Source organism: Ovis canadensis, chromosome 17 (genome assembly GCF_042477335.2).
Source record: "Ovis canadensis isolate MfBH-ARS-UI-01 breed Bighorn chromosome 17, ARS-UI_OviCan_v2, whole genome shotgun sequence".
NCBI lineage: Eukaryota > Metazoa > Chordata > Mammalia > Artiodactyla > Bovidae > Ovis > Ovis canadensis.
The window spans coordinates 55,439,294-55,458,431 of NC_091261.1; the positions used below are offsets into that span (position 1 = coordinate 55,439,294).

The 19,138-nt window shown below is 52.2% G+C and overlaps 1 protein-coding gene and 1 non-coding gene across 12 annotated transcripts in view; both read right to left on the minus strand.

The window, feature by feature from the left end:
• The window catches only part of EP400 (E1A binding protein p400), a 112,120-nt gene that overhangs the window by 18,310 nt on the left and 74,672 nt on the right, over positions 1–19,138 (minus strand). For 8 of the 11 annotated variants that reach the window (XM_069557427.1, XM_069557426.1, XM_069557423.1 and 5 more), the window contains 18 exons: positions 18,088–18,290; positions 17,829–17,998; positions 14,953–15,149; positions 12,840–12,951; positions 12,547–12,690; positions 8,567–8,710; positions 8,274–8,357; positions 7,885–8,019; positions 7,566–7,610; positions 7,310–7,463; positions 6,948–7,189; positions 6,640–6,813; positions 4,762–4,898; positions 4,584–4,640; positions 2,959–3,037; positions 2,614–2,865; positions 1,588–1,636; positions 1,397–1,506 (listed from right to left, as the gene is read on the minus strand). In XM_069557427.1, the coding sequence (XP_069413528.1) occupies positions 1,397–1,506; positions 1,588–1,636; positions 2,614–2,865; positions 2,959–3,037; positions 4,584–4,640; positions 4,762–4,898; positions 6,640–6,813; positions 6,948–7,189; positions 7,310–7,463; positions 7,566–7,610; positions 7,885–8,019; positions 8,274–8,357; positions 8,567–8,710; positions 12,547–12,690; positions 12,840–12,951; positions 14,953–15,149; positions 17,829–17,998; positions 18,088–18,290 (2,488 nt within the window). The remainder of the gene's footprint in view (positions 1–1,396; positions 1,507–1,587; positions 1,637–2,613; positions 2,866–2,958; positions 3,038–4,583; positions 4,641–4,761; positions 4,899–6,639; positions 6,814–6,947; positions 7,190–7,309; positions 7,464–7,565; positions 7,611–7,884; positions 8,020–8,273; positions 8,358–8,566; positions 8,711–12,546; positions 12,691–12,839; positions 12,952–14,952; positions 15,150–17,828; positions 17,999–18,087; positions 18,291–19,138) is intronic. The other 3 variants (XM_069557430.1, XM_069557420.1, XM_069557425.1) reach the window with 1 other exon arrangement.
• Positions 15,394–15,523, minus strand: LOC138422975 (small nucleolar RNA SNORA49). Its single transcript, XR_011250087.1, has one exon. It is a non-coding gene; the product is annotated as a small nucleolar RNA SNORA49 (small nucleolar RNA).

Consider the following 19,138-nt stretch of genomic DNA (forward strand, 5'->3'; position numbering starts at 1 on the left):
GTTCTTTCTCAGGTATATTTCCATGCCTTTGTTTTAATTTTATTAATAATGTTTTCCAAAGAGCAGAAATTCTTGATGATGCCTCATTTATTAATTTTTCATAAGGCACAGGTTTTTGGTATCTTAGGAAATCCTCGCCTAAACCAAGGTAGCAAAGATGTTCTATTTTTTTCCTAGAAATTTTATAGTTTGGGGCCTATGACCCACTTTGAGTGACTTTCTATATATAATACTAGTGAAACAGGTCAAAGTCCATCGCTTCGCACATGGCTCTGCAATTTCTCCAGCACCATTTGTGGAGAAGACTGTCCTTTCTCCACTGAATGAACTCTTCCAGCACTTTTGGCAAAAAGTAATCAACGATGTACATGTGGGTCTATTTCTGGGCTCTTTATCCTACTCCATGGATCTGTGTGTCCATCCTTTTGCCAATACCATGCATCCAGACCACTACCAGCAACACCTGCACAGCAAAGACATTTTTCAAAACTCAAGAAGGGCCTTCCCTGGTGGTGGTAAAGGATCCACCTACCAATGCAGGGGACATGGGCTCAATTCCCTGTTCCAGGAAGATCCCATAGGTCAGCTAAGCCTGGGCTCCACAACCAGAGAAACCACTGTGATGAAAAGCCTGTGCATCACAACTGGAGAGTAGTCCCCGCTTGCCACAACTAGAGAAAGCCCTCGCACAGCAGCGAAGACTCAGCACAGCCAAATAAGTACATTTAAGAAAATGCCCAAGAAGGACATCCCTCTATCTGCCAAATGCACTGCTGACTCTGAAGCAGCTTCTTCTCATTCGGGGCACGTGTTATCTTTAGGTCCGTGACTAAACTGGAGCTCAGGAGTAAACGTAAACTCGCCAGTTTCATCTGCTCACTTCTGCGTTTCATGGTGAAACACCACAGCAGAGCAGGTGTGTCTTCTGGGGAGTGCCCTGTCTTCTGGTTTTGTGCTCAGGGGTTTTGCCACTCTGCGTCATTCCCTCTGCCCAGGTCTGGCCCTTTCTTGCTTCCTACTCTTGGGCCTAGATATCCCAGAAACCCACCACCCCGCCCTGCACCCCATCTAGCACCGTCCACTCCTGTACTTGTGCATGGCCACCATCCACTCACAGGCTAACTGTCAGTACGGCACATGGGGTACCCCGTCCGTGAGGTCAGAGATATGCCCTCACTCCCTTCCTCCTCCTGGAGTCACGGTGGGGGATTTCAATACCCTCTCCCTCAGAAAGAACAATGTGGAAACCATCCTCTGCACACCTGAATATTCTTGGTATTTTATGAAATTCAGACTACATCAGTAATTCCTACACCAATGAAATTCTTTTTACAACTTCGGCAGCATCCTAGGTCATGCACACCACCCAAAACACCCAGGAGCAGGGACAACTCACGGTTAAGGCTCCAGGAGCCACGGGCGAAGCCAGACGCTTGTTAATGGATTGGAAGGTGGCGGCGGGGACGCCAGCGATGGTGTTCACGATCACATTTCCACTCACGGTGCCTGCAGGGAGAGAGGGTGTGAGGCAGGAGGACGGGAGAGAACTCATCTCCAGGTGTGGCATCTCACCGTGAGGCTTCTTACCCGCGGGCATGCTTGTCCCTGTGACGGATGTTTTGATGGCTCCTGCCTGCTGAAGGAAGGAAACCATTTTAATTTCAGGTCAAGTTCTCCCCTGCACAGATGCTCCAAAGCCTTCCATTTCATCAGGATAAAATTCAAAGTTTTAATCGTGGTTACTCAGACCACATGGCTGACTTTAGCCCCATCTCTCCCTACGTCCTCCCCACATACCTACCCATTCTCCCACCTCCTCCCACACTGCTGGGTCTGTGCCTCAGTCACCAAGCTCCAGCCACGCTGATCCTTTTAACCCTATATTTGTCAGACTCAGGGCCTTTGTGCTTGCTATTTTCCATTCTTCTCTGACTAGTGTCACTTGGCTACAGGCTAGGGGCCAGCCCAGCAGAAAGTCTTCCTGACCACCTACCACTGGGCAGACAGCAGCTCTCACACCAAGCAGGTGCTTAGTTTTCCGAACAAGGAAGAACAGAGCTCCTCAAGTGCCCATAAAAACACCACTGTGGCAAAAGCAGTAAAGAACACGGGGAGGAAACAACTCTGTATAACAAAGCCATCCCACGCCGGGTGGCAGTGTCTTCCCATGGGGGATTCTTACGTGTCACCATGCACATACAGAGGGCACATGGCAGGGCACGCTGCGTGAGACCGTCAGACTGCCATTCTTTTTTAAACACCTTTTACTGCCTCCCTCTCACGGGTGCACAAGCTTCAGGGAAGGGTGGGGCAGGGTCAGGAAAGGGAGGTCTGCACTAACTGCTCTGCAAGTCCGAAGAGGTTGACCTCTTCACAGTTACACTTCACAAAGCCCTAATCCGAAACTTCCAAACACCAAGAAGAGCGGCCTCGCCTCCCGCATCTCTACTGAGTTAAGCCAGCCTGGAGAGCAGAGCTGGGCCTGCGTGGGGTGATGCAGGTGAAATAGCCACTTTCTCAAGGGGGGAGACTGGGCCTCTGAAGGGCTTTGGGCTGGAAGCTGCGGGACCCCTTGAAGGGTGTGCTGGACCCGACCTCCCTGTTCCTTCTCACCAGCACTGCAGCACTGCCCACCGTCGTGATCGCAGGGGGCGCCTTTGGTGGGGGTGGTGCGGGCTGTGCAGGGGGTTGTGCCTGAGCCTGGGGCTGGACGGCAGGCGGCCCCGGGGGCTGCTGGCTGCCTGCTGCTGAGGGCTGGGGCAGAGGCGGAGGCGGCTGCTGGGGCGGCGGGGGCTGCGGCTGAGGCGGGGGTGGTGGGGGCTGTGTCACAGGCGGCTGCTGTGCCTTCTGCTGGTCGGCCAGTGCCTACAGGGGCAGGAAGGAACAGCGTCATGGGAAGGAGTTGGCCCAGCAGAGCACCCCAGCCCCTCTGGGCCCTGCCCACCCACTGCACCACACCTTTTTCTCCTTGGCAATGCGCTCTGCCCGGAGGGATGCGACCTGAATAGGAGGCAGGGGTTTGTCGTAGTTGATGCCACTAAAGACGAAAAAAAAAAAAGAAGTGTATTGTAAGTTCTAAAGCAGACAAACATTCTAGGAACCCAAATTCCCCATTTCCCATCCTGCCAGGTGCTGGGACACGACTCCTACAAAGCCCCACAGGCCAGGGCGCCTGGTGGGTCGGCCCTAGGAAAGGGAAAAGGATGCCCTTCCAACAGGAACTTCTGGAAGGTGGGCCTGGGCCTGACTCCCCTCTGCAGCAGTACTCGGCCAGGTGCCCAGGATATCAGAAGGCCCTGAGCATGTAGGGACAAGGTCATTCAGCACTGTGCTCCTCAGAGCAGAATGCCTGCCCCTCCACCCAGCACAGCAAACTGATCGCCCCACCTGCCCTGAGCATCAGCCCTCCTCCAAGGGAGAGGTCAGCCAGTCACCTGCCTAGTACTGTGAGCACCTGACGGTCCTCCCCAGCCTCTCACAGCACCCTTGCTTCCAAGGTTCCTGTGCCCCCTGGCCCCCATGACAATCACAGGAAGGTCGGCTCTGCCCTGTGCGCTCCCTCCATGTCTCAGAGCGGCTCACCAGCACAGCCCAGATGCTGTGGTGCACCTGTCTGGTATCTCTGGATGCCAGCCCTCCCAAGTCACGTGTCCCTAGCCTGCCCAGCACTTTGTCTCCCATGCTCTGACTACCCATGTCAGTCCACTCAGCCCCCCGAGGCAGCCTTGCAACCCATCCAGCTGCCCCCATATTCAAGTAAAGATGCAAAGACAATCTGTACCATGAAGAGATCACAGAGAGGGGCTGGGGTGTGAGTTTCCACAAGAAAAAGGTGACACGTGACAGTGAGGCAAGGGGAGAGGTCAACATGCCGGAGAGACCATCCCAGATGGAGCAACCCACAAGGCAGAGCCGTGAGGCAGGGACTGCCAGCCCACTCGAGGAGCAGCCCCAGAGGCCTGGGCTCTTGGTTGTGGCTGGGAGGGCCAGGACTCTTAGCAGGGACAGGCCCGTGTCCGGCAGCATCTGCAAAACCTGCCTGGTTATGAGGAAAGCTTGAGCCCGAGTGGCAACTAAGTTCCATCTGAACACGTTCTTTCCTCCCCAAATTTTAAGAAGGCAAACACACAGATAGTGGCAGGGATTTTACAACCAACACCTAGATGCCAAGCAACTCAGACTGCACAGTTCTCTGTCACTGGTCTCTCGCACCGACCAGTCTCACGACCCATCTACCTGGTCATTTTTTTTTTCCTTTGCAAAGTTTCAAAGCAAGAACACCCACCCCCAACAGCATATATTTTCAGGGCAGAGCCAACAAGACATCTGCCAGCGCAGAGATGCTGAAGGAGGAGAAGCCACTCTCCCTCCTGCAGCCCATCAGGCTGTCAGACTGCAGGCAGGATACCTCCTCATCCGGTGAATGGGGACACCAGCCAGCCGGGCACTCCCCACCTCACCACCCCCAGCTGATGCCCGGACACACTGTCTGCACAATAACTCACTGAACTTGTAGAGTTTAAGAAAGCCCTAAAATGAGGTCGTTTTCAAATAGTTAAAACTATATCACAAACACAGAATACCTTTCCGCCAGTACAGAAGCATGCTTGGGGTTTTTCTGAAAGGGATTCATGCCAAGCCTGCAACACAGAAAGAGAAAAAATTACTGAACAAAGGAAAATGCAAAGGAAGGGAAGGCCGAGTGAGAACAAGCCCCCATTGACTCCGCACGGCCAGCACTGGGGGACCCGGGAAGCGTACAGGGGCTTGATGGGGGGGCTCCTTTTCCCAGCGGTCATCTTCATCAGGTCAAAGTGGCTCGTGTACAGCTGGGTGTGTGTGGCATTCTCGTCCTGGGCGTACATCTGGCCTGTGCGCAGAGGACGGTTGTTCTTACTCTGAAACAGAACGGGGCAGCACAGCAGTCAGACACTTACCTGTGAACGGGGTCCCCAACTAGGAGCCTAGTGTGAAACCTTTGGGTTAAAAACTGAGCCCCTTCTTCCTGACCTTCTCTCTGAGTCTCAACACAGAACAGCAATGACACAGCGGCCGTCATCCAACGACCACATTCCCCAGCCTGTGCGAGGCCTCCTTGCCCATCCCTGGAGGAAGAAGGGGACGCCTCCAGCTGGGGAGACAGCAGTGAGGCTAAGCGGCTGGGTCACACGGCAGGCCACTGACAGCCAGGACACCTTGACTGTGATCCGCCCCTGGGCACCAGCTCGCCCTCCCAGGGGCCTCTGGTCCCCGGTGGACGTGAAGGCCCGGACTCTAGCATTATTTGTGCCTGGGACTCTCTCCTCCACGGGCCCTATGGTGAAACCAGGCACCTCCTTGCTCCTGTAGAATTTCAGGGCGGTCCCTCTTGGCCTGCAGGCCGCCCCACAGAGGCTGCGTGAGTCCCTCCTGTAGATGTAACACGTCTGAGCATCCCTGCTTCAATGGGTGCAAGCAGGTCGTCGATGTAGGATGCCCCTATGGAGCAGCGCTCTAACGCAAAGTAGCAAATCCCCACGTGCAGGAGTGAAACACCTTGGACACTGAGTGCCTGCCAGCCAGTCACTGGAATACGCTTCATTTCTAACCCCACTCTATGCTCTGCTGCACAGGCACGTAACAAGCTTTCCAGTTTATTCAGAATACCACCTTCAAACCCTATAAACGACCTTTGCCGTTTTCTTTAGCTTCACACTTGAGCTGTAACAGAGCATCAAGTTTCAGCTTGATGATTTACCGTATCCAAGTTATGACAATTGTTAGAAATGCTTCCCAAACCCAATGGCCCTGATACTGGAAGCCCTGTTGATGAAAGCATCACAAAATGGTGTTCTGAGGAACCAAACATGTCTTATCCAGAGACAACTGGTTTTAGAAAATTAAACACTTGAGATTTGTTGAAGAAAAAGTAAGTAATGGTCATGAACCAGAAACACAGGAGCAAACTTCATCGAAGCTCAGGATGTCTACTGCTGCTACACCTGCCCCGGCCAGTCCCAGGCAGAGAGGAGGTCATTGCTCCTGCTCTGTGACTGGATGTGAGGACCATCACCCCAAAGGCCACCAGCCACAGGCCCAACACTACGCACAGAGGATTTCTACATGGAGGCTGTGGACCCACTCCCAAAGGCAGAAGGCTGAGGACAGAGCAGATGGAGAAAGAGCAAGAGACAAACGCGGTTCCAGGGGGATGAGAAAAGGTGCCACAGTGGAGACATCCTCAGCAGCCACGCTAACCGTGGGGCTGCGCCTGATGACAACACACCACGTCTGCAGTCAGTGTCCACGACACCTGCAGCTAGGACCAAGGTGTCCAACACCCATCAATCCCCTGCAGCAAGGTACTGAGGTGGCCGCACGGACAGACCCTTCTTCATGTCAGCTGACAGCACAGAGCATGGGCCCTTCCACTCACCAACCCAGGAAGGAGGAAGCCCTCGGATGGCGCTGAGGCCACCAGATAGCACACAGAATTTTCCAGAGGACACAACAGTGCGGCCACTCCCTATGAGGTGGGATCTCAGCACCCAGACCGCTGCCGGCAGTAACTGTGACCGCGCCGCCCCCTCTCAGGGCCTTGTCCAGCACTGCACACCCTCAGCCGCCTCTGCCTAGCCTCCCAGACCCCATGAGCCTCACCTTGCCCTCCTCCCTGGGGATGAGCACATTCTCGTAGCGGTTCCGGCACTGCTTGGAGGAGCGGTAGATGCGGCTGCAGGAGTTGACGACATCGCTGACCAGGTCCCAGTTGGGCGTGTGGGCCGGGGACACAATTGTGAGGTTCAAAGGCAGCTCAAGCAGCTGCTTCACGGCCTGAAGGATCGGGTTCAGGACCCACAGGTCAAGGCCCTGCCCGCTGGACACTTCCCCCGACCCCGACCCCCCTCCAGCCCCCATCCCAAGGGTCCCAGTGACGGGGCTGGCCAAGGTCAGGGCCTCGGACTCACCTGCAGCAGCGCCCAGTCCTCGCTGATGAGCCACTCAGGGTTATCGGGGCCGGACTCAGTGGTCGGTTTGGCAAAAGTCGGCAGAGGCTTGGCAAACTGCGTCTGCTGCTTCAGCAGAATGTTCTTCTTCTGCTCCTTGCCCTCCCGGCGGATCTTCAACATGCCGGGGGTCGTGCGGTCAAACAGGGACCGTGGAGGCACCACGGCCTCCCCGTGCCGCTGCTTCTTCTTCCTGCCTGCAGCTGCAAGAAAAGCAGCTTCAGCCAGCGGGTCAGCGGGCCAAGGTGGGGAGTGGAAAAGCCACGAGGAAGGTCACCGAGGCCACCGGCAGCCACAAGCCCTCTCCCTGCGCACAAGCCCACCTGAGGGATCCGTCTTGTGTCGGCGGCGCTCCTTTCTCACATACACGGGCGGCAGCTTGGACTCAGGGATGGGCGTGGTTTCGTACATAAGACACATGACCGAGTCGATGTAGATGTCGTTGTCGTCCTGGGGGGGTGTGGGTGGCGTCCAGAGCTGCGTGCAAGAGGGACAAGCCTGAGCTGGGTGGCCACAAGGGCAGCCGACCCAGCACAGTGGGAGGCAGGGGTCTGGGGGCATGGGGACACGGGCACTCACCGGCATGACCTCCGTCTGCCCGTCGGCACCCTCACAGACAAACTCCTGCAGGAAAAGGGGAGGCTTTTCAGGTCCACGCAGCCCTCGCTTTGAGCTGCGAGCAGTCAACTGTCTACCTTCATGTCAGTTAATAAGCCTTCGAAACAAGCAGGCAGCACCGCTATTACCAAAACCTAAACTGCGCTTCCATCACAGCCGGCATGACGGTGGGGAAAGCCAGCAGCAGGGAACAGAAACCCTCTAACCCGGCGCCGGACCAAGACAGGCCCAGCCCGCCGGCCCTGGGTCCGGGGACAGGAGGCCTGGAGGGTGCCCATACCGCGCTGTAGGCGTCCTCCCGGGTGTAGGTGAGGAGTTGCTCCTGCTCCTGCTCCAGCCGTGCCCTGGCCTCCTGCTCCCGCAGGCTCCGTGCGTTCCGGGCCTCCCACTCACGCACAGCAGTCATCACGGCACCCTGCGGGGAGACTGGCCATTCCCGTCGCTGCCCCGCACTTCCCCCCAGCCCCCCAGTCCTTGGGCCCCTTTTCCTCTTCCCAATACAGGACCCTCTAACCAAACACCGAGCTGCTTCAAAGCCAAGGAAAACTGCCTGGCGTAGGGTTTTAATGCCTTGAATTCTGGGCGAGTCACGCTTACTTCCAACCCAGTTTAACACTGAAGAATTTGAGATTCTCACACGTGAAGATGGTCAAAAGTGCTTTCTCTTACCTCACTACTTCTCTCCTTTTCTTGATCAATGGAAGTATGGAATAATTCCAGGTAATTCAAAGCATATTTTTCAATTGGTGTGAGCTGTTTCAAAATGCATTTTTTGAACAGAATTAATAGCAAGTTCATAAGGATTCGGTCCTCATATAACCCCCCACCAGCACCTGAATCAAAACAGCAACTGATCTTGGTTAAGAATGAACAAGAAATGCCTCACAGAAAGGTCACGTGCTTAAACTATTTAGGTATAACGAAAAACTGAAATAGAAACCCAGAAGAGAAAACGCCCAAACCTGCCCCATGAAGTCCGCTAACTCCTCCAGCTGCGAGGGCTCCTCGCCCCACCTGGAACCGCTGGAGTCAGGCGACCCGGGCACGGCCTCCTCAGCCGGCTGCTGGGCATCCTCCTCCTCCAGGTACTCGATGCTCTTGAGGGCCTGCAGGACGTGCATGCTGCGTGGGGTGACTTTAATATGCTTTGAACACTTTAAATAAGGGGTCTTGGAAAAAAGCCATGTACAAACCTGACTACACACCCACAACTGCACACTGAGCCCCCTGCCACAGCAATGAGTGTGCTCCTTGGACCCTCACACACCCTGGGGAAGAGCCTCAGGACACAGGCCGACACACACATCAAGGCCCCCAGACTCAGAGAACCGAGCAGAACGCGGTGTCTCATTCCATCTCACACCCGACACCCACCTTCCCGCCCCAGTCCCACCACGAGAGCGCTGCATGTGACACAGGCTCTGGTCCATGGCGTAGACAGAAACCAAACCCCCAGGAAGGCAGTCCTTGGCACCACTATTCAAGAAACGCAACTTAGACGAGCAGATAACACGTGCTCCTCTCGATAGCCGGAAGGTATACCTGTCAGGGGCTGGCAAACTCAAGACACACATGCTCACGTGGGGGGCAGTGGTGGGGGGGGGATCACATAGCTTAGAGGATTCAGTTAAGAACTAGCACCTCTTTTCAGGGCAACTGGGCAAATTTTCAAAGTTTAAAAGGTAACCCAACCTCACACGATACCCAGAAATTATTTCCAAACAGACTGTCCATCTAAGCATGAGGGATAAAACACTGAAACATCTAGAAGAAAGTAAAGGAGAACCTCTCAGAACGCAAAAGCGTCAATCACCTGACAGACAGTGGCATTAGGACCAAGAATTTCTGCTCACAGAGACAGAGTATTAAAAAGGGCAAACCACCGATTGGGAGAATATATTTTACATGTATCCCACAAAGGCCTTGCACTCAGAATGTAGGAAAAATGCCAACAAGGCATTAAGAAAAAGAGACAACCCAGTCTAAAACAAAAAACAACACAGAAAAAGATGCGAACGAGCATCTCACAGAAAACCACCCACACTACCAATGAACACAAAGCTCACCAGCCAAGAGCAAGCTGCAGTTCAACCAGAGATGCGCCCACATGGCCCCCACACCTGCACCTCTGAACTGGTCCCCAGCCCAGTGTCCACACAGAGCCAGATGATGGTCCTAAGCCACATGTCCTTGGGCAGCCTGTCTCCATCGCCGCTGACCCCCGGCCACACCTGACTCCTGCTGTCCCTCTACCCATAACACTCCTAGACACTGCTCGTCACACCATTTCCATGAGGTGATGGTCTGGCATCTCTCCTGTCACTAGAACAGAAGCTCCAGGGAGGATGAGAGGTCTTTTTCTCAACGCTATACCCCTACTGCTTGGAACAGTGTTTGACACACAGTGTAAGGCAACCCACCAGAACATTTCAAAGAATCTGTATGTTCAAAGAACATGCCAAGCCAATGTCTCTATCTCACAATAAGAAGCAACAGCAAGGGTGTGTGACACACTCACATTCCTCAAACATTCCTGCCTTTAGACCTCACATTTTTCTTCCACAATATCCATGTAAGATTTTTACCAATGGTTAATGATTACCTCAATAGTATCACAAAAAACTGTGAAAAATTCTTCAAGAGATGGGAATACCAGACCACTTGACCTGCCTCTTGAGAAACCGATATGCAGGTCAGAAAGCAACAGTTAGAACTGGACATGAACAACAGACTGGTTCCAAATAGGAAAAGGAGTACGTCAAGGCTGTATATTGTCACCCTGCTTATTTAACTTATATGGAGTACATCATGAGAAACACTGGGCTGGAAGAAGCACAAGCTAGAATCAAGATCACTGGGAGAAATATCAGTAACCTCAGATATGCAGATGACACCACCCTTATGGCAGAAAGTGAAGAGGAACTAAAAAGCCTCTTGATGAAAGTGAAAGAGGAAAGTGAAAAAGTTGGCTTAAAGCTCAACATTCAGAAAACAAAGATCAAGACATCTGGTCCCATCACTTCATGGGAAATAGATGGGGAAAGAGTGGAAACAGTGTCAGACTTTATTTTGGGGGGCTCCAAAATCACGGCAGATGGTGATTGCAGCCATGAAATTAAAAGACGCTTACTCCTTAGAAGGAAAGTTATGACCAACCTAGATAGCATATTGAAAAGCAGAAACATTACTTTGCCAACAAAGGTCCGTCTAGTCAAGGCTATGGTTTTTCCAGTGGTCATGTAGGGAAGTGAGAGTTGGACTGTGAAGAAAGCTGAGCACTGAAGAATTGATGCTTTTGAATCGTGGTGTTGGAAAAGACTCTCGAGAGTCCCTTGGACTGCAAGGAGATCCAACCAGACCATTCTGAAGGAGATCAGCCCTGGGGTGTTCTTTGAAAGGAATGATGCTAAAGCTGAAACTCCAGTACTCTGGCTACCTCATGTGAAGAGTTGACTCATTGGAAAAGACTGTGATGCTGGGAAGGATTAGGGGCTGGAGGAGAAGGGGACAACAGAAGATGAGATGGCTGGATGGCATCACCGACTCGATGGACTTGAGTCTGAGTGAACTCTGGGAGTTGGTGATGGACAGGGAAGCCGGGAGTGCTACAATTCATGGGGTTGCAAAGAGTCGGACACGACTGAGCGACTGAACTGAACTGAACTGAATGATTACCTCCAGGAGAGGCTACTGTTTCCCCACTATCGTTTCCGTTACAAGGTTTACGTTAATGATGTTTTCAGTTGGTGGGGGGGTGGGGGGGCGGTTCTTGAGTTGAGAATTATGTTTTGTCTTTTATTTATTGTTTAAATTTTGGGTGCACCAGGTCTTTCACGTGGAACTTGGGCTCCAGAGTGTGCAGGCTTGGTGGTTGTGCCACAAGGGCTTAGCTGTCCTGAGGCTTATGAGATTTCAGTTCCCCGATCAGGGACTGAACCCACGTGCCCTGAAATGGAAAGTGAATTCCTAACCACTGGACGACCACGGAAGTCCCCGTCATGCTGTTTGAGATTTTCTTAAAAGCCTAAGACACCTATCACCTATTTTAAAAACAACAGGGTAAATCGATCTGTTCCTCCTGATACAGAAACAGCTGTAAGTATTTCTATGCACCTGACATGACCCACAGACGACTCGTAGAAGAAAATGTAAGAAACAGTGGACAGTGGTTGTCTCTGAGAGGAAAGTGAGGGCCTGATGCAAAAGACTTACTTTTCATCATAAATTTTTGAAGATTTTACCACATGCATTTATTTCTACTCAATAATCAAACAGTTAAGTTTCAAAAATAAAAGAGAAGGTATCCTGTAGCCAAAAGCCCCTCCAAGAGGCAGGACGGGAGCAGAGCCTCAGGGAGGAGAGCGAGGTGGCCCTGACAGGTGGGTGTGCAGGTGGGTGTGTGACACGTCTGCACAACAGCTTGTGAGACAAGTGTGCAACCTGCAAGCGTCTGGGCCAAAAACGCAGAAGGCAGGATTTCACTCACTCTCATACACCTGAAGCACATCATCTCAGCACGTAACCCACAAAGACAGCCGAGTGAAACAGCTGCTGTTCTCCGCGGTCCTGTCCTCAGAGTGGGACGTGGGACTCACGCCAGGGCTGCCTTCAGCTCAGCGGCACTGCGACAGGGGAGCACTGAGACGGTAGCCGGCAAGGGCCGAGGGGTTGGAGCAGAAGGTCACACACGACAGTGCGGGGTGGCCTGAGAAGCGTGGGTGGGAACGGTGACAGCGGGCTGCAGTGGCGGTGGTGGTGCGGCACACCACTCTCTCCCGCGCCCTTCACCTCTTTTTACAGCTAAAATCCCCAACAATGAAAGCACGGATGGAGACAGCTGACAGATCAGGCCCAAGGCCTGGGGAGAGGGAACAGCAGTGCTGCAGCGGCAGACTCAAAGCTCCAGATCCAATGATGCCAAGCAGGCACCAGCTATCCTTACCTCTATGAAAGGTCTTGCAATTTTGGGTGCGATGGTTTCTGTGACAGAAGGTTCCTGAGAAAGGACGACAAACTCCTCGGCCTTCACTGGGAAGCCAGTATCATCCATGGGTGGATAAACCTCAAACAGCTCCTGGATCGTCCGCTGAAACAAAAATGCTTATCACTGAGCCTGTGACCTTTGCACCCAGAAAACCACCAGCCACCAACCCCTCAGCAGCATTAAACCCACGCATTCTGGTCACTGTGTGGCACCCCCTCCCCTGCCCCAGGCCTCCTCGTGGATGATAGTACCTGTGTGAGGAATGCCATGGAGTAGTCGTTTCCCTGAGCAGCCACTTCTCGGATCAGATCTTTGGTGCCATTTTTCAACAACTTCTCTTCAATGGAATTGCCACTCACGAGCCTACAACCAAGCACGTACACACACGACAGCTAAGTCCCTGGGAGCCCAAGGGCAGCCTGAGTGCCATGGCGCCCGGACCACCCAGCAGAACAGCACCCACGTGGAGCGGCATGTTGGCAGCACTCTGAGCTGCTTCCTTCGGGTGGTGGCCAGAGGGGACTGGAGGCCTGTGGGGTCGACTGGCCGCTACCCACATGGGGTTAGCCACACCACCACCTCCCATGCAGCAGGAGGGCTGGCCCCAGAGGCCCACGCCACCCATACTGGCCAGCCACGTCCCCTCGCTGGCCTCTACCTGAAAATAGCCCCCAAGACGCCGGACCCCTTGAGCCCTGTCTCCCTCAGTGCTGACGACAGCGGGCAGATGCCCCCAAGTCACTGTGCGCCTCCCAAAGGAACCTGTGTCTAGCGGCTGCAGCCCAAGGACCAGCATCCCCCGGCTGCTGCTTCATGCCACCTGAAAAGCTGCAGTAACCGCTCCCTACTTCCATGATCAGGGCTTCCATTAAGATGATGTTAAACTTCACTATCACTTTGGGGAAACGTTACAGTTTTGTGAACCAGGTCTTCTTGTCCCAGAACAGAGCATGTCCTGAGTTCATGACATCGCTCAGATCATATCCTTTCACAACTAAACCCTCCACTCCTGCACTTCCTTCACCTTTACTGCCAAGGTTGTTCCTGAGTGTCTACAGACTGTGGCTACTGAGAATAAAATGTTTTCCCCATTACTAGCTAGTAACTGCTAAAGGGCCAATGGTAAGCAATTACACAATGAAACATTATTCAATTACATAAACAATATACCAAATTTATATATATTTGCATGGAAACAGGCTCTAAATATATTGTTAAAACAAAACAGCATTACATGGTAAGACTGCTGGCACGACCCATTTAAAAAAATCAGGGAGGGCTTCCCTGGTGGCTCCGTGGTAAAGTATCTGCCTGCCAAAGCAGAAGACACGAGTTCGATCCCTGATCCAGGAAGATCCCACATGCTACAGAGCAACTCAGCCTGTGCACCACCATTACTGAGCCTGTGCCCTAGAGCTCGGAGAGCTGCAACTACTGCAGCCCGAGCGCCTTAGAGCCGGTGCTCTGCAACAAGAGAAGCCACCGCAATGAAGAGTCTGTGCGCTTCATCTAGAGAGTAGCCGCCCCCCCTCAACTAGAGAAAAGCCTGCGCAGCAACAAAGACCCAGTACAGGCAAAAGTAAGTCACATTATTAAAAACAAATTTAAATTAAAACTTGGGGATACGTCTGGAAAGACACTGGAATGCTACTAATAGCCTCCTGGGCAGGCTATTTGCCTTCTCCATTTGCTGTCGTTTTTTTAAATTTCTTTTCAATGAACAAGTAACACATTTACAATGAAAAAAAATTAAGCTATTTAAACACAGTGTGTGGATGACTACATCTTGAAAATGGTAAAGGTTATGCATGTGGGGCTGGGGTTCTAGGCTGGGGTTCCAGCCGTGGGCCAGCCGTCAGGGACCACACACTCTGCAACGACCCCTCCCAGAGGTGGCAGGAGCACAGAGGAAGGGGCATGTCACATGCCTGCACACTTGGGCACCAGATGGGCAGACAGAGGGCCAACACACAGGCAGAGCCTCCTCTGGTTTTCTCAGCCATGTGTGGATGACCGCTTATAAGATTTAAATTCTTTCAGTAGCCTGTTTACAAGTTGCCACAGTTAAGTTATAACAAATCATTTACATTTGACAACACCTGAAACAACCTAAAACCTGAGACACCCTCTTAAAGGTCAGAGACTCTAGAAGAAATATAATAGGTACACGTTAGAAAGACAGCACTTGGGTCTCAGCAGCAAACCCAGTCACCACTGCCAACAAGTCAACTATGTCCCAAGCAAGGCTGAGTGTACAGAAAGAACAGACAGGATAGCAGGAAGGTGAGCCCACCTGAAGGAAAGGAAACACACGAAGCAGACTGCTGCAGCCACCCCTGGCTGCCCCGCTGGCAGCCACCTCACCTGTATATGTGCACGTCCTTGCGCCGCCCTATCCGGTCGCACCACTCCTGGGCCTTGGCATCCATCACAGGGTTGAGGTCGTGATCGTAGAAGACCACTGCATCTGCCTCCACCAGGCTCACACCTGTGGCACGGCTGTGTGTAGAGAGGAGGGCGCAGAAGATGCGCCGGTCTCGGTTGAAACTCCTCATCAGTTCCTGGGGTGAGATAAGCTCCCAGGTTAGCGCTCCTGATCAAGGACAGGAAACCTCCAACATGTTCGGATGCTAATCAGTTAGAAATTGTTTGGTGTGTGTTTCCTTTGATGCATGGTTCGTGTTTCAATTACATCGGAGTTTAGCATTTTATCCTGATTCTTTCAGGCATGTGCACTATTCTTCGATTACTGATAGATAACATCTCTACCCTGTTTGAAGGTCGCCAGCCAGCCTCCCGCCCTGAACTGTCAGCTCCACGTGTAGGCCCCAGAGAACAGCAGAGTCTCCCTGGGGAGGGATGCGTGCTTGTTCATGTACCCTCCAGCAATGCCAGGAGCCTTACAGCAAAAGCCCCTGGAGTAAGGCCGAGGGAGCTGCAGCCAGCCAGGGGCAGGGCCCTCCACTCCCCTCAGGGTCGCCAGCTGAAATGGCTTCCTTCCCACAACATCTCTCCTGCAGTGATTTCAGCGCCCAAGCAGACCTTAGCAGACCAGCCCTCAGCAGACCAGTCCTCTTCCTTCAAGAAATTCTCTATCTACAGTAAGTCGCCTACACACGAACCTTCAAGTTGCTAGCTTTCAAAGATGCAAAGGTGAGTTCGCACGTTCAGCCACATGTTAGTTCATATGTCTGGTGTGCACTGTCATGCGCGTGCACCCTTGCACTGGTTGGGATTCTGTGCACTTCACTGTACAGCACGGTACAGAGCGTAGTGGTGCATCATCTTTATTTCAAGCCGAGAATGTCCAAACCAGTGTAAAAGCAGCAGGGATGTAGCCGATTGTGTTAGTTGGGGACCTAGGCTAACTTTGGTGAACTTACAAACTGGACTTATGAATACGCTCTCAGAACAGAACTCATTTGTATGTAGGGGACTTACTGTGTTACATTACTCTCGAGGGAATTTACTACTTAAGACTGTGGTGTATTTCCTCCCAGGCCTTCTCAGCGTAGGGAGGCCTGCGTGTACTGGATGATGTGAAGTGGGTAATGCGACGCAGAGCCCAGCAGCTTGTCTGCACTCGGAAACACTTCACCATGATACCAAGACCTGTTATGAAACACTGTTGAGTACGACTTCCTAGTTCACCCTGTGGGACACTTAGGACAGCGACAAGCCCTGCGGCTCACAGGCCACTGTGGCCCATTCTTCTACTCCTGGACGTGGACTTTGATCCCAACTGGGGGTTATTACAAACACTTTCACAGACAATTGAATAGATACATCTTTAAGAAGTGTGGTGCTGCTAAAGGAGTTCTAGATACAGAATAAGGGCTTCCCTGACAGTTCAGTTGGTAAAGAATCTGCCTGCAATGCAGGAGACCCTGGTTTGATTCCCGAGTCGGGAAGATCCACTGGAGAAGGGATAGGCTACCCACTCCAATATGCTTGGGCTTCCCTTGTGGCTCAGCTGGTAAAGAATCTGCTCGCAATGCAGGAGACTTGGGTTCAATCGTTGGGAAGCTCTCTTGGAGAAAGGAAGGGCTATCCACTCCAATATTCTGGTCTGGAGAATTCCACAGACTACGTCCATGGGGTTGCAAAGAGTCGGACACGACTGAGTGCCTTTCACTTCACTTCAGATACAGAATTACCAGGCCAAGCATATATTCATTTTTAAGGTTTACAACCCATCCTGTCAATTTGCTTTCTAGAAAGGTGTCCTAATTTGCACCCCCACCAGAAGCCTGATGGAATCAAGTTCAATTCAGTTCAGTTCAGTCGCTCAGTCGTGTCCGACTCTTTGTGACCCCATGAATCGCAGCACGCCAGGCCTCCCTGTCCATCACCAACTCCCAGAGTTCACTCAGACTCAAGTCCATCGAGTCAGTGATGCCATCCAGCCATCTCATCCTCTGTTGTCCCCTTCTCCTCCTGCCCCCAATCCCTCCCAGCATCACAGTCTTTTCCAATGAGTCAACTCTTCACATGAGGTGGCCAAAGGACTGGAGTTTCAGCTTTAGCATCATTCCTTCCAAAGAAATCCCAGGGCTGATCTCCTTTAGAATGGACTGGTTGGATCTCCTTGCAGTCCAAGGGACGCTCAAGAGTCTTCTCCAACACCACAGTTCAAAAGCATCAATTCTTCGGTGCTCAGCCTTCTTCACAGTCCAACTCTCACATCCATACATGACCACAAGAAAAACCATAGCCTTGACTAGATGGACCTTTGTTGGCAAAGAGTAATGTCTGCTTTTGAATATGCTATCTAGGTTGGTCATAACTTTCCTTCCAAGGAGTAAGCATCTTTTAATTTCATGGCTGCAATCACCATCTGCAGTGATTTCAGAGCCCCAAAAAATCAGCTAACCTGGCCAAGTAAAAACTGGGCATGTTATTTGAATATACATTTTTAAAGTATAAGTCAGTCAGAAGGGCTTTTCTGATTTCATGTGGCTACTTTCTGAAGGACAATCATCTCGTTCTTTTAAGGACCACAAATCACCAATTTTGATTCTGAGACATCTAGCCAACTGGATTTCCCAAGTTACAGGACTTATGAAAAAGTGTCAAAGGGTGCAGCTAAAGTCCAGAGACATTAAGAGGTTCTTCCCTTTGTTTAGATAACACGACAACACTGAGACTGCATGGCTCCGAGAAACCAGCTTAGAAACTGGCAATCAAAGTTAACCCAATGAAATCATAAACGGGAACAAAAGAAACTATTTCCTTCCTACCTGCCGTTGTTCACTGTTGGCGTTTTCATCAATTCTTATGTAGGTGAGATAATGGAAGTTCAAGAACATTTCTAAGATGTCCAACATGAGAACCATCTGTGATAAGATCAGCACGCGGCGTCCTTCAGACTTCAGCTTCTGAAGTAAGATGGCTAAGGCCTCCAGCTTTCCTGTCAAACGAGTGACACCGAGAGCATCTCATTATCCAAAGCGAGTAAGCTTGACACAGGGAGCAGAGTGGACGGGACGCCTCTGGTACCTGAGTCAAACTGGACCAGCCTCAGCTCGGGGAACCGCAGCGAGTGCAGAGCTGTCATCCGCTGCAGCTGCTGTGCGTAGGGCGCTGTGTGCTCCCGCAGGCAGTGCCGGAAGAGCCGCATCCTGTGGCTGTAGAGGGAGGGCGGCCTCGCCACCCACAAGTGCGGGGGCGCGGCCACCACCGGCGGGATCACGCATACCACTCTGAGAAGCAGAAAGCATGCGTGTCACAGGTGACACCCACGGCACCTCCAGCAGGCAGTCCCTCTGGCTCAGGCAGCGAAGGCTCGAGAAGGCAGAGGGCAGAACCATCTGGCAGTGGGGAGTCACGAGAGGAGTCAGGGTGCCTAACTCCAGTCCCCCCAGGAGGGACGTGCCTGCTGGAACACACTATCACAGCAGCCACAGGAGTGGGTGCCGGCCAGTGAGGCCTGCCCAGATCAAAAGAAGCAGTGCAGAGTGCTGCCCCTACCCCCTGAGCGCACACGGATGTGTGCGGAGGCAGGACACAAGCACTCTGTCTCCTGGATGGTCTGGGGAGGGTATGAGCCCTGAAGCTGCTACAGCCACAGCATCCCCAGCCAGGGTTGGGAGCCAGGCTTGGGAGGAGGAGGCCCTGCCAAGGGCAGCAAGACAACGACTCAGAGGACCCAGACAGTCAACTGGACACCCACCTCCCAACCTGCAGACACCACCTGCTCCAGGAAAGCCCTCTCCCTTGCTGCATGCAAACTGAAAACCATTTCTGGTCAAAATTCTAATCAATGAAACCAAAGAAGCACTAAATAAATGGAGATATTCCGTAACTATGGATAGGAAGATCCAGTATAGTCAAGACATCATCAGTTCTTCCCACTTGATCAAGACATTCAGTTCAGTTCCAGTCAGCTATTCTGTAGATAGCGATAAATTCAATCTAAAGTTTACACGGAGAAGCAACAGACCAGAACAGGCAACACAATACTGAACAACAAAAAGTCAAATGACTGGCACTACCTGACTTCAAGATTTACTACAGTAATCAACAGCATGATACTGTCAAAGAACAAAGA